Below are 13,204 nucleotides of genomic sequence, written 5' to 3' on the forward strand. Positions count from 1 at the left end.
GGTGAGTACGTGACTAGGTAGGTGAGTGGGTAGGTGAGTAGGTAGGTGAGTAGGTGAGTAGGTAGGTGAGTAGGTAGGCGAGTAGGTGACTAGGTAAGTGAGTGGGTAGGTGAGTGGGTAGGTGAGTAGGTAGGTGAGTAGGTAGGTGAGTAGGTAGGCGAGTAGGTGACTAGGTAAGTGAGTGGGTAGGTGAGTGGGTAGGTGAGTAGGTAGGTGAGTAGGTAGGTGAGTAGGTAGGCGAGTAGGTGACTAGGTAGGTGAGTGGGTAGGTGAGTAGGTGAGTAGGTAGGTGAGCAGGTAGGTGAGTAGGTAGGTGAGTAGGTGAGTAGGTAGGTGAGTAGGTAGGTGAGTAGGTAGGTGAGTAGGTGACTAGGTAGGTGAGTGGGTAGGTGAGTAGGTGAGTAGGTAGGTGAGTAGGTAGGTGAGTAGGTGACTAGGTAGGTGAGTGGGTAGGTGAGTAGGTGAGTAGGTAGGTGAGTAGGTAGGTGAGTAGGTGAGTGGGTAGGTGAGTAGGTAGGTGAGTAGGTAGGTGAGTAGGTAGGTGACTTGGTGACTAGGTAGGTGAGTGGGTAGGTGAGTAGATAGGTGAGTAGGTGAGTAGGTAGGTGAGTAGGTGACTAGGTAGGTGAGTAGGTAGTTGAGTAGGTAGGTGAGTAGGTGAGTAGGTAGGTGAGTAGTGAGGTGAGTGGGTGAGTAGTTAGATGAGTAGGTAGGTGAGTGGGTGAGTAGGTAGGTGAGTGGGTAGGTGAGTAGATAGGTGAGTAGGTGAGTAGGTAGGTGAGTAGGTGACTAGGTAGGTGAGTAGGTAGTTGAGTAGGTAGGTGAGTAGGTAGGTGAGTAGGTAGGTGAGTGGGTAGGTGAGTAGGTGAGTAGGTGAGTAGGTAGGTGAGTGAGTAGGTGAGTGTGTAGGTGAGTAGGTAGGTGAGTAGGTGACTAGGTAGGTGAGTAGGGAGTTGAGTTGGTAGGTGAGTGGGTAGGTGAGTAGGTGACTAGGTAGGTGAGTAGGTAGGTGAGTAGGTAGTTGAGTAGGTGAGTAGGTAGGTGAGTGGGTAGGCGAGTAGATAGGTGAGTAGGTAGGTTAGTGAGTTGTTGAGTGGGTAGGTGAGTAGGTAGGTGAGTAGGTTGGTTAGTGGGCAGGTGAATGGGTAGGTGAGTAGGTAGGTGACTATGTAGGTGAGTGAGAAGGTAGTTGAGTGGCTAGGTGAGTGGGTAGGTGAGTGGGTAGGTGAGTAGGTAGTTGAGTGGATAGGTGAATAGGTAGTTGAGTGGGTAGGTGAGTAGGTAGGTGAGTGGGTAGGTGAGTGGGTAGGTGAGTAGGTAGTTGAGTGGGTAGGTGAATAGGTAGTTGAGTGGGTAGGTGAGTGGGTAGGTGAGTAGGTAGGTGAGTGGGTAGGTGAGTAGATAGGTGAGTGAGTAGGTGAATGGGTAGGTGAGTTGGTAGGTGAGTAGATAGCTAAGTAGGTGAGTGGGTAGGTGAGTAGGTAGGTGAGTGAGTAGGTGAGTGGGTAGGTGAGTAGGTAGGTGAGTAGGTACTTGAGTGGGTAAGTGAGTAGGTAGGTGAGTGGGTAGGTGAGTGGGTAGATGACTAGGTAGGTGAGTAGGTAGGTGAGTGGGTAGGTGACTAGGTAGGTGAGTAGGTAGGTGAGTAGGTAGGTGCGTGGGTAGGTGAGGGGGTAGGTGAGTGGGTAGTTGAGTAGGTAGGTGAGTAGGTAGGTGAGTAGGTAGGTGAGTGGGTAGGTGATAAGGGTAGGTGAGTGGGTAGGTGAGTAGGTAGGTGAGGTGAGTAGGTAGGTGAGTAGGTAGGTGAGTAGATAGGTGAGTGGGTAGGTGAGTGGGTGAGTAGGTAGGTGAGTAGGCAGGTGAGTAGGTAGGTGAGTAGGTAGGTGAGTGGGTAGGTGAGTAGGTGAGAAGGTAGGTGAGTAGGCAGGTGAGTGGGTAGGTGAGTAGGTAGGTAGGTGAGTACGTAGGCGAGTAGGTAGGAGAGTAGGTAGGTGAGTAGGTGAGTAGGTAGGTGAGTGGGTAGGTGAGTGGGTAGATAAGTAGGTGAGTGGGTAGGTGAGTGAGTAGGTAGTTGAGTGGGTAGGTAAATAGGTAGTTGAGTGGGTAGGTGAGTGGGTAGGCGAGGTGAGTAGGTGAGTAGGTAGGTGAGTAGGTGACTAGGTAGGTGAGTAGGTAGGTGAGTGGGTAGGTGAGTGGGTAGGTGAGTGGGTAGGTGAGTGGGTAGGTGAGTGAGTAGGTGAGTGGGTAGGTGAGTGAGTAGGTGAGGAGGTAGGTGAGTGCGGAGGTGAGTAGGTAGGAGTGAGTGGTAGGTGAGTAGGTAGGTGAGCGGGTAGGTGAGTAGATTAGGTGAGTAGATAGGTGAGTGAGTAGGTGAATGGGTGGTGAGTTGGTAGGTGAGTAGATAGGTGAGTAAGTAGGTGAGTGGGTAGGTGAGTAGGTAGGTGAGTGAGTAGGTGAGTGGGTAGGTGAGTTGGTAGGTGAGTAGGTGAGTAGGTAGGTGAGTAGGTACTTGAGTGGGTAAGTGAGTAGGTAGGTGAGTGGGTAGGTGAGTGGGTAGGTGACTAGGTAGGTGAGTAGGTAGGTGAATAGGTAGGTGAGTGGGTAGGTGAGTAGGTAGGTGAGTGGGTAGGTGAGTGGGTAGTTGAGTAGGTAGGTGAGGTAGGGTAGGTGAGTAGGTAGGTGAGTAGATAGGTGAGTGGGTAGGTGAGTAGGTAGGTGAGTGGGTAGGTGAGTGGGTAGGTGATAAGGGTAGGTGAGTGGGTAGGTGAGTAGGTAGGTGAGAAGGTGAGTAGGTAGGTGAGTAGGTAGGTGAATAGATAGGTGAGTGGGTAGGTGATAAGGGTAGGTGAGTGGGTAGGTGAGTAGGTAGGTGAGAAGGTGAGTAGGTAGGTGAGTAGATAGGTGAGTGGGTAGGTGAGTGGGTGAGTAGGTATGTGAGTAGGCAGGTGAGTGGGTTAGGTGAGTAGGTCAGTGAGTAGGTGAGTGAGGAGGTGAGTAGGTGAGTAGATAGGTGAGTAGGCAGGTGCATGGGTAGGTGAGTGGGTAGGTGAGTAGGTGAGTGGGTAGGTGAGTAGGTAGGTGAGCAGGTAGGTGAATGGGTAGGTGAGTAGGTAGGTGAGTGGGTAGGTGAGTGGGTAGGTCAGTAAGTGAGTGGGTAGGTGAGTAGGTAGGTGAGTAGGTAGGTAGGCAAGTAGGTAGGTGAGTAGGTAGGTGAGTAGGTAGGTGAGTGGGTAGGTGAGTGGGTAGGTGAGTGGGTAGGTGAGTAGGTAGGTGAAACGGTAGGGTGAGTAGGTGAGTAGGTAGGTGAGTGAGTAGGTGAGTAGGTAGGTGAGTAGGTAAGTAGGCGAGGTAGGTAGGTGAGTAGCGAGGTGGAGTGGGTAGGTGAGTAGGTAGGTGAGTGGGTAGGTGAGTGGGTAGGTGAGTAGGTAGTTGAATGGGTAGGTGAGTAGGTAGGTGAGTGGGTAGGTGACTAGGTAGGTGAGTAGGTAGGTGAGTGGGTAGGTGACTAGGTAGGTGAGTAGGTAGGTGAGTATGTAGGTGAATAGGTGAGTGGGTAGATGAGGTAGGTAGGTGAGTGGGTAGGTGAGTGGGTAGGTGAGTGGGTAGGTGAGTGGGTAGGTGAGTAGGTAGGGGAGTGAGTAGGTGAGTGGGTAGGTGAGTAGGTAGGTGATTAGGTAGGTGAGTGGGTAGGTGAATGGGTAGGTGAGTAGGTAGGTGAGTAGGTAGGTGAGTGGGTAGGTGAGTGGGTAGGTGACTGAGTAGGTGAGGTGAGTAGGTAGGTGAGGGAGGTGAGTGGGTAGGTGAGTAGGTAGGTGAGTGGGTAGGTGAGTAGGTAGGTGATTGGGTAGGTGAGTGGGTAGGTGAGTGGGTAGGTGAGCAGGTAGGTGAGTAGGTAGGTGAGTAGGTAGGTGAGTGAGTAGGTGAGTCGGTAGGTGAGTGGGTGAGTAGGTAGGTGAGTAGGTAGGTGAGTAGGCAGGTGAGTGGGTAGGTGAGTAGGAAGGTGAGTAGGTAGGTGCGTAGGTGGGTGAGTAGATAGGTGAGTGAGTAGGTGAATGGGTAGGTGAGTTGGTAGGTGAGTAGATAGGTGAGTAAGTAGGTGAGTGGGTAGGTGAGTAGGTAGGTGAGTGAGTAGGTGAGTGGGTAGGTGAGTTGGTAGGTGAGTAGGTGAGTAGGTAGGTGAGTAGGTACTTGAGTGGGTAAGTGAGTAGGTAGGTGAGTGGGTAGGTGAGTGGGTAGGTGACTAGGTAGGTGAGTAGGTAGGTGAGTAGGTAGGTGAGTGGGTAGGTGAGTGGGTAGATGACTAGGTAGGTGAGTAGGTAGGTGAGTAGATAGGTGAGTGGGTAGGTGAGTAGGTAGGTGAGTGGGTAGGTGAGTGGGTAGTTGAGTAGGTAGGTGAGTGGGTAGGTGAGTAGGTAGGTGAGTAGATAGGTGAGTGGGTAGGTGAGTAGGTAGGTGAGTGGGTAGGTGAGTGGGTAGGTGATAAGGGTAGGTGAGTGGGTAGGTGAGTAGGTAGGTGAGAAGGTGAGTAGGTAGGTGAGTAGGTAGGTGAGTAGATAGGTGAGTGGGTAGGTGAGTGGGTGAGTAGGTATGTGAGTAGGCAGGTGAGTGGGTAGGTGAGTAGGTCAGTGAGTAGGTGAGTGAGGAGGTGAGTAGGTGAGTAGATAGGTGAGTAGGCAGGTGCATGGGTAGGTGAGTAGGTGGGTGAGTAGGTGAGGAGGTAGGTGAGTAGGTACGTGAGTGGGTAGGTGAGTGGGTAGGTAAGTAGGTAGGTGAGTGAGTAGGTGAGTGGGTAGGGGAGTAGGTAGGTGAGTAGGTAGGTGAGTAGGTAGGTGAGTAGGTGAGAAGGTAGGTGAGTAGGTAGGCGAGTAGGTGAGTAGGTAGGCGAGTAGGTGACTAGGTAGGTGAGTAGGTAGGTGAGTGGGTAGGTGAGTGGGTAGGTGAGTAAGTGAGTAGGTGAGTAGGTAGGTGAGTGAGGTGAGTGAGTAGGTGAGTAGGTAGGTGAGTAGGTAGGTGAGGAAGTAGGTGAGAAGGTAGGCGAGTAGGTAAGTAGGTAGGAGAGTACGTAGGTAAGTGGGTAGGTGAGTAGGTAGGTGAGTAGGTAGGTGACTAGGTAGGTGAGTAGGTAAGTGAGTAGGTGAGTAGGTAGGGGAGTAGATAGGTGAGTAGGTGAGTGAGTAGGTAGTGAGTGGGTAGGTGAGTAGGTAGGTGAGAAGGGTAGGTGAGTGGGTAGGTGAGTAGGTAGGTGAGTGAGTAGGTGAGTGGGTAGGTATCTATTACTTATCTAGTTACTTATTTTATTATCTACTTATTATCTAGTTTAATATCTCTTACTATCTATTTACTTATCTAGTTACTTATCTACTTAGGTGAGTGGGTAGGTGAGTAGGTAGGTGAGTGGGTAGGTGAGTAGGTAGGTGAGGTGAGTGGGTAGGTGAGTAGGTAGGTGAGTAGGTAGGTGAGTGGGTGAGTGGGTGGGTGAGTGGGTAGGTGGGTAGGTAGGTGAGTGGGTAGGTGAGTAGGTAGGTGCATGGTAGGTGAGTGGGTAGGTGAGTGGGTAGGTGAGTAGGTAGGTGAGTAGGTGAGTGGGTAGGTGAGTGGGTAGGTGAGTGGGTAGGTGAGTAGGTAGGTGAGCAGGTAGGTGAATGGGCAGGTGATTAGGTAGGTGAGTAGGTAGGTGAGTGGGTAGGTGAGTGAGTAGGTAGGTGAGTGGGTAGGTGAGTAGATAGGTGAGTAGGTAGGCAAGTAGGTAGGTGAGTAGGTAGGTGAGTGGGTGAGTAGGTGAGTAGGTAGATGAGGTGGGTAAGTGAGTGGTAGGTGAGTAGGTAGGTGAGTGGGTAGGTGAGTGGGTAGGTGAGTGAGGGTAGGTGAGTAGGTGAGTGAGAGGTGAGTGGGTGACTGGGTAGGTGACTGGGTAGGTGAGTGGGTAGGTGAGTAGGTGAGTAGGTAGGTGAGTGGTAGGCGAGTGGGTAGGCGAGTGGGTAGGTGAGTGGGTAGGTGAGTAGGTGAGTGGGTAGGTGAGTAGGTGAGTAGGTAGGTGAGTAGGTAGATGACTAGGTAGGTGAGTACGTAGGTGAGTGAGTGAGTAGGTGACTAGGTAGGTGAGTAGGTAGGTGAGTACTCACTAGAGCGTGTCCTCTGGGCCCATGCGAGTACTTCCCAGCTGTAAATGTTGGAAATCGTGTGGTAGGTAGGTGAGTGGGTAGGTGACTAGGTAGGTGAGTGGGTAGGTGAGTAGGTGAGTAGGTAGGTGAGTGGGTAGGTGAGTGGGTAGGTGAGTAGGTAGGTGAGTGGGTAGGTGAGTGGGTAGGTGAGTACTCACTAGAGCGTGTCCTCTGGGCCCATGACGAGTACTTCCCAGCTGTAAATGTTGGAATCGTCGATGAGCCCGGCCGAGAATCCTGCACAGGGTTCCTGTGCAGCTCTGAGTGGAACAACACACAGACAAAGGTCCCCCAGGTAGCCTCTAGCAGGGCCCTAGGGGCAAGTGCAGTCACACAGACAAAGGTCCCCCAGGTAGCCTCTAGCAGGCCCTAGGGGCAAGTGCAGTCACACACAGACACAGACAAAGGTCCCCCAGGTAGCCTCTAGCAGGGCTCTAGGGGCAAGTGCAGTCACACACAGACACAAAGGTCCCCCAGGTAGCCTCTAGCAGGGCTGTAGGGGCAAGAGCAGTCACACAGACACAGACAAAGGTCCCCCAGGTAGCCTCTAGCAGGGCTCTAGGGGCAAGTGTTGTTAGTAACACCACCTATGATACACACAAAGATCCCCAGGTAGCTTCTAGCAGGGCTGTAGGGGCAAGTGCTGCTAGTAGCGACTAGCACCACCTATGATACACACACAGACAAAGCTCCCCCAGGTAGCCTCTAGCAGGGCTCTAGGGGCAAGTGCAGTCACACACAGACACAGACAAAGCTCCCCCAGGTAGCCTCTAGCAGGGCTGTAGGGGCAAGTGCTGTTAGTAGTAGCGAGTAGCACCACCTGACACACACACACAGACAAAGCTCCCCCAGGTAGCCTCTATCAGGGCTGTAGGGGCAAGTGCTGTGGTTAGTAGCGAGTAGCAGCAGCAGCGGATGAAGGCACTGACGCAGACTCCAAATATACAGCAGGACCCACGACCTCCTGTGGACCAGGCGAGGTAGTCAACATCTCACAGAAACCCACGACCTCCTGCATACCAGGCGAGGTAGTCAACATCTCACAGAAACCCACGACCTCCTGTAGACCAGGCGAGGTATTCAACATCTCACAGAAACCCACGACCTCCTGTAGACCAGGCGAGGTAGTCAACATCTCACAGAAACCCACGACCTCCTGTAGACCAGGCGAGGTAGTCAACATCTCACAGAAACCCACGACCTCCTGTAAACCTGGCGAGGTAGTCAACATCTCACAGAAACCCACGACCTCCTGTAGACCAGGCGAGGTAGTCAACATCTCACAGAAACCCACGACCTCCTGTAGACCAGGCGAGGTAGTCAACATCTCACAGAAACCCACGACCTCCTGTAGACCAGGCGAGGTAGTCAACATCTCACAGAAACCCACGACTTCCTGTAGACCAGGCGAGGTAGTCAACATCTCACAGAAACCCACGACCTCCTGTAGACCAGGCGAGGTAGTCAACATCTCACAGAAACCCACGACTTCCTGTAGACCAGGCGAGGTAGTCAACATCTCACAGAAACCACGACCTCCTGTAGACCAGGCGAGGTAGTCAACATCTCACAGAAACCCACGACTTCCTGTAGACCAGGCGAGGTAGTCAACATCTCATAGCCACCACTATCACCATCACCACCACCATCACCGAGGAGCGAGTTCCATCCACTCCTGCCCCCCCTCACCCTCACCCTGCCCCCCCTCACCCTCACCCTGCCCCCCTCACCCTCACCCTACTGCTGCCCCCTCACCCTCACCCTACTGCTGCCCCCCTCACCCTCACCCTACTGTTGCCCCCCTCACCCTCACCCTACTGCTGCCCCCCTCACCCTCACCCTACTGCCCCCCTCACCCTGCCCCCCCTCACCCTGCCCCCCCCCCACCCTGCCCCCCCCCCACCCTGCCCCCCCCCCACCCGCCAGTTGTCTCCTCAGCAGCAGGGCCGACTGCTCCGCCATGTCCGCGGGTCGAGACGCAGCAGCAGCAGCAGGAGTCGGAGGTCCTGGGACGGCTAAATGACGTCACTTCCGTTACTGACCCCCACCACCCTCGGGGTGACGTCACGATGCGAGGATTTGTTGTGGGGGGGAATTGACGTCACTTCCGTTACTGACCGCCACCACCCTCGGGGTGACGTCACGATGCGAGGATTTGCTGTGGAGGGGGGGGGGGAATTGACGTCGATTCCGTTCTAGAAACCAACTCGGGTGACGTCACGTCGCTCAGACTGTGGAGGACTGGAGGGGAATGACGTCACTTCCGTTACTGACCCCCACCACCATCGCCCTCGGGGTGACGTCACGATGCGAGGATTTGCTGTGGAGGGGGAGGTATTGACGTCACTTCCGTTATCAAAAACCCTTGTGTGACGTCACGTCACTCACACTGGGAGAGCTGCGGGGGAAGAACGTCACGTCCGTTACGCTACCCCCCTGGTGACGTCACGTTCCGCAGACCGCGCTGCTCGGGCGACGCAACGTGACGTCACTAGAACCGCGCAGCTCGGGTGACGTCACGTGACGTCACCCGACCCCAGCGCTAGCCGACGTCACGCGCGCTCGGTGGCGTCTCGGTGGCGACGTGACGTCACCTTGTAAGTGGGTAGGTGTTAACATGACGTCACGTTACTCAGCGCGGGGTTATCTATCTTACGTTAAGGGTAAGGGGTGAGTGAACTTCTTTCGCACCGTACGTAGCCAAACCGCGCTACACCCATGGCGCCTGCTGGGTCTTCCTCCTCCTGCACCTAGCCTGGCACGTGACTCTTGGTTAGTGGCCATGTTGGTAAGGGAAATACCGTTGGTTCTTGTCCATGTTGGTAAGGTGAAGGCTAATGTAATAACAACAAAACTGAAACCTTTTTTTTACAAAGATTTATGTTTACTGCATTAACCACAATACCTGCAGTCAAAATGCAAACAAAAAAAACATTACTATGATAATATATGATGCATTGTCCTTGAAACCGATTGACTGCATGTATTGTTGTTAATGCAGTAGACATGGATCCCTTGTAAAAAAAAGGTTTCAGTTTTGTATGCCACTAAAAAGGGGAAAACCCTGTTGTTGTTGCTATTATTACATTTTGGTACGGGCAAAGGAGGTCTAATGAAGGGTAAGACTGTTGATTAGTGGCCATGTTGGTAAGGAGAAGACTTGGTTAGTGGCCATGTTGGTACGGGGAAGACTTGGATAGTGGCCATGTTGGGTCGGGGAAGACTGTCGGTCAGTGGCCATGTTGGTAAAGAGAAGACTTGGTTAGTGGCCATGTTGGGAAGAAGAAGACTTGGTTAGTGGCCATGTTGGTACGGGGAAGACTTGGTTAGTGGCCATGTTGGTAAGGAGAAGACTTGGTTAGTGGCCATGTTGGTAAAGAGAAGACTTGGTTAGTGGCCATGTTGGTCGGGGAACACTGTCGGTCAGTGGCCATGTTGGTAAGGAGAAGACTTGGTTAGTGGCCATGTTGGCAAGGGTAAGACTATTGCTAGGTGGCCATGTTGGTAAGGGGAAGACTGTTAGTGGCCATGTTGGGAAGAAGAAGACTTGGTTAGTGGCCATGTTGGTACGGGGAAGACTTGGTTAGTGGCTATGTCGGTAAGGGAAAGACAATTTGTTAGTGGCCATGTTGGTAAGGGGAAGACTATTGGTTAGTGGCCATGTTGGTAAAGGGAAGACTTTTGTTAGTGGCCATGTTCGTAAGGGGAAGACTGTTAGTTAGTGGCCATATTGGTAAGGGGAAAACTGTTAGTGGCCATGTTGGGAAGAAGACTTGGTTAGTGGCCATGTTGGTACGGGAAGACTTGGTTAGTGGCCATGTTGGTAAGGGAAAGACAATTGGTTAGTGGCCATGTTAGTAAGGGGAAGACCATTGGTTAGTGGCCATGTTGGTAAAGGGAAGACTATTGTTGGTGGCCATGTTGGTATGGGGAAGACGATTGGTTAGTGGCCATGTTGGTAAAGGGAAGACTATTGTTGGTGGCCATGTTGGTATGGGGAAGACTGTTGGTTAGTGGCCATGTTGGTAAGGAGAAGACTATTGGTTATTGTCCATGTTGGAAAGGGGAAGCCTATTGGTTAGTGGCCCATGTTCGTAAGGGGAAGACTATTGGTTAGTGGCCATGTTGGTAAGGGGAAGACTGTCGGTTATTGGCCATGTTGGTAAGGGTATGGACTCTTCATTAACTTCATTGATTAGCGATCATGTTGATAAGGAGTGGGGGAGTGGGTGAGTGAGTGTGTGTGAGTGGATGTGTGGGTGAGTGGGTGAGTGTGTGTGTGTGGATGAGTCTGTGTGTGGGTGAGTGTGTGGATGAGTGTGTGGGTGCGTGCGTGGGTGAGTGGGTGGGTGAGTGTGTGGGTGAGTTTATGGGTGGGTGTGTGGATGGGTGTGTGGGTGAGATTGTGGGTGCGTGTGTGAGTGTGTGGGTGAGTGAGTGGGTGAGTGCGTGGGTGAGTGTGTGGGTGAATGTGTGTGAGTGTGTGGGTGAGCGTGTGGGTGAGTGAGTGGGTGAGTGCGTAGGTGAGTGCGTGGGTGGGTGAGTGAGTGTGTGGGTGTGTGGGTGAGTGTGTGGGTGTGTGGGTGAGTGTGTGGCGAGTTGTGTGAGTGTGTGGGTGAGTGTGTGGGTGAGTGTGTGTGTGGGTGCGTGGGTGAGTGTGTGGGTGAGTGCGTGGGTGAGTGCGTGGGTGAGTGTGTGGGTGACTGTGTGTGGGTGAGTGTGTGGGTGAGTGTGTGGCTGAGTGTGTGTGGGTGAGTGTGTGGGTGAGTGTGTGGGTGAGTTTGTGGGTGAGTGTGTGGGTGAGTGTGTGAGTGTGTGGGTGAGTGCGTGGTGAGTGTGTGGGTGAGTGTGTGTGCGGGTGAGTGAGTGTGTGGGTGAGTGTGTGGGTGAGTGTGTGTGTGGGTGAGTGAGTGTGTGGGTGAGTGTGTGGGTGAGTGTGTGTGTGGGTGAGTGAGTGTGTGGGTGAGTGTGTGTGTGGGTGGGTGAGTGAGTGTGTGGGTGAGTGTGTGGGTGAGTGTGTGTGGGTGAGTGTGTGGGTGAGTGTGTGGGTGTGTGTGTGGGTGTGTGGGTGAGTGTGTGGGTGAGTGTGTGGGTGAGTGTGTGTGTGGGTGAGTGAGTGTGTGGGTGAGTGTGTGGGTGAGTGTGTGTGTGAGTGAGTGTGTGAGTGTGTGGGTGAGTGAGTGCGTGGGTGTGTGGGTGAGTGTGTGGGTGAGTGAGTGTGTGGGTGAGTGTGTGGGTGAGTGTGTGTGTGGGTGAGTGTGGGTGAGTGTGTGGGTGAGTGTGTGGGTGGGTGAGTGTGTGGGTGAGTGTGTGTGTGGGTGAGTGTGTGTGTGGGTGAGTGTGTGGGTGAGTGAGTGTGTGGGTGAGTGTGTGGGTGAGTGTGTGGGTGAGTGAGTGTGTGAGTGTGAGTGTGGGTGAGTGTGTGGGTGAGTGTGTGGGTGAGTGAGTGTGTGGGTGAGTGTGTGGGTGAGTGTGTGTGTGGGTGAGTGTGTGGGTGTGTGTGTGGGTGGGTGAGTGTGTGGGTGAGTGAGTGTGTGGGTGAGTGTGTGTGTGGGTGAGTGCGTGGGTGTGTGGGTGAGTGTGTGGGTGAGTGTGTGGTTGAGTGTGTGAGTGAGTGGGTGAGTGTGTGGGTGAGTGTGTGGGTGAGTGTGTGGGTGAGTGAGTGTGTGGGTGAGTGTGTGGGTGAGTGTGTGTGGGTGAGTGTGTGGGTGAGTGTGTGTGTGTGTGGGTGAGTGTGTGTGTGGGTGAGTGTGTGGGTGAGTGTGTGGGTGTGTGTGTGTGTGGGTGAGTGTGTGGGTGAGTGTGTGGGTGAGTGTGTGTGTGGGTGAGTGTGTGGGTGAGTGTGTGGGTGGGTGAGTGTGTGGGTGAGTGTGTGGGTGAGTGTGTGGGTGAGTGAGTGTGTGGGTGAGTGTGTGGGTGAGTGAGTGTGTGGGTGAGTGTGTGGGTGAGTGAGTGTGTGGGTGAGTGTGTGGGTGGGTGTGTGGGTGAGTGTGTGTGTGGGTGAGTGTGTGGGTGAGTGTGTGGGTGGGTGAGTGTGTGGGTGAGTGAGTGTGTGTGTGGGTGAGTGTGTGTGAGTGTGTGTGGGTGTGTGTGTGTGGGTGAGTGTGTGGGTGAGTGTGTGTGTGGTGAGTGAGTGTGTGGGTGAGTGTGTGGGTGAGTGTGTGGGTGAGTGAGTGTGTGTGTGTGGGTGAGTGTGTGGGTGAGTGTGTGTGTGTGGGTGAGTGTGTGTGTGGGTGAGTGTGTGTGTGTGGGTGAGTGTGTGGGTGAGTGTGTGTGTGGGTGAGTGAGTGTGTGGGTGAGTGTGTGGGTGAGTGTGTGGGTGAGTGAGTGTGTGTGTGTGGGTGAGTGTGTGGGTGAGTGTGTGTGTGGGTGAGTGAGTGTGTGGGTGAGTGTGTGGGTGAGTGTGTGTGGGTGAGTGAGTGTGTGGGTGAGTGTGTGGGTGTGTGTGTGGGTGTGTGGGTGAGTGTGTGGGTGAGTGTGTGTGTGGGTGAGTGTGTGGGTGAGTGTGTGGGTGAGTGTGTGGGTGGGTGAGTGTGTGGGTGAGTGTGTGGGTGAGTGTGTGTGTGTGGGTGAGTGTGTGGGTGAGTGTGTGGGTGAGTGTGTGTGTGTGGGTGAGTGTGTGTGTGTGGGTGAGTGTGTGGGTGAGTGTGTGGGTGAGACTACACAAAGCAATCTTTTGGATGAGGACTTTATTGAAGTTCCAACAACAACCAGCGAATAGCAACCAACGTCGGGCCAATGTCAGCCAACGTTGAGGCAACGTCGGGTGAACGTCAGCCAACGTTGGGCCAACGTCAGCCAACGTTGAGGCAACGTTGGGCCAACGTCAGCCAACGTTGGGGAAACGTCAACCAACGTTGGTCAACGTTGGGCCAACGTTGGAATAACTTTCAGCCAACGTTGGCCCAACGTCAACCACCGTCCAAACGTCATCTGAAAGTATCCCAAGGTCCTCCCAACGTCATTCCGACGTCATCCCAACGTCATCCCCGACGTCATTCCGACGTCAACCCAACGTCATCCCAACGTCATCCCAACGTCAA

At 53.5% G+C, this 13,204-nt stretch overlaps 1 protein-coding gene across 1 annotated transcript in view; it reads right to left on the bottom strand.

Moving 5' to 3' along the window:
* LOC116938017 (ubiquitin-conjugating enzyme E2 G1) overlaps window positions 1-8,220 on the bottom strand; it is a 26,129-nt gene extending 17,909 nt beyond the window's left edge. The window contains 3 exon segments of the mRNA XM_076056679.1: window positions 6,320-6,401; window positions 6,404-6,421; window positions 8,081-8,220. Coding sequence (XP_075912794.1) covers window positions 6,320-6,401; window positions 6,404-6,421; window positions 8,081-8,123 — 143 coding nt within the window. The 5' untranslated portion in view covers window positions 8,124-8,220.
* Window positions 8,221-13,204: the final 4,984 nt, after the last annotated feature.

This window comes from Petromyzon marinus, chromosome 77 (genome assembly GCF_048934315.1).
Source record: "Petromyzon marinus isolate PM22_M1 ecotype Great Lakes invasive population chromosome 77, UKy_Petmar_22M1.pri1.0, whole genome shotgun sequence".
NCBI lineage: Eukaryota > Metazoa > Chordata > Hyperoartia > Petromyzontiformes > Petromyzontidae > Petromyzon > Petromyzon marinus.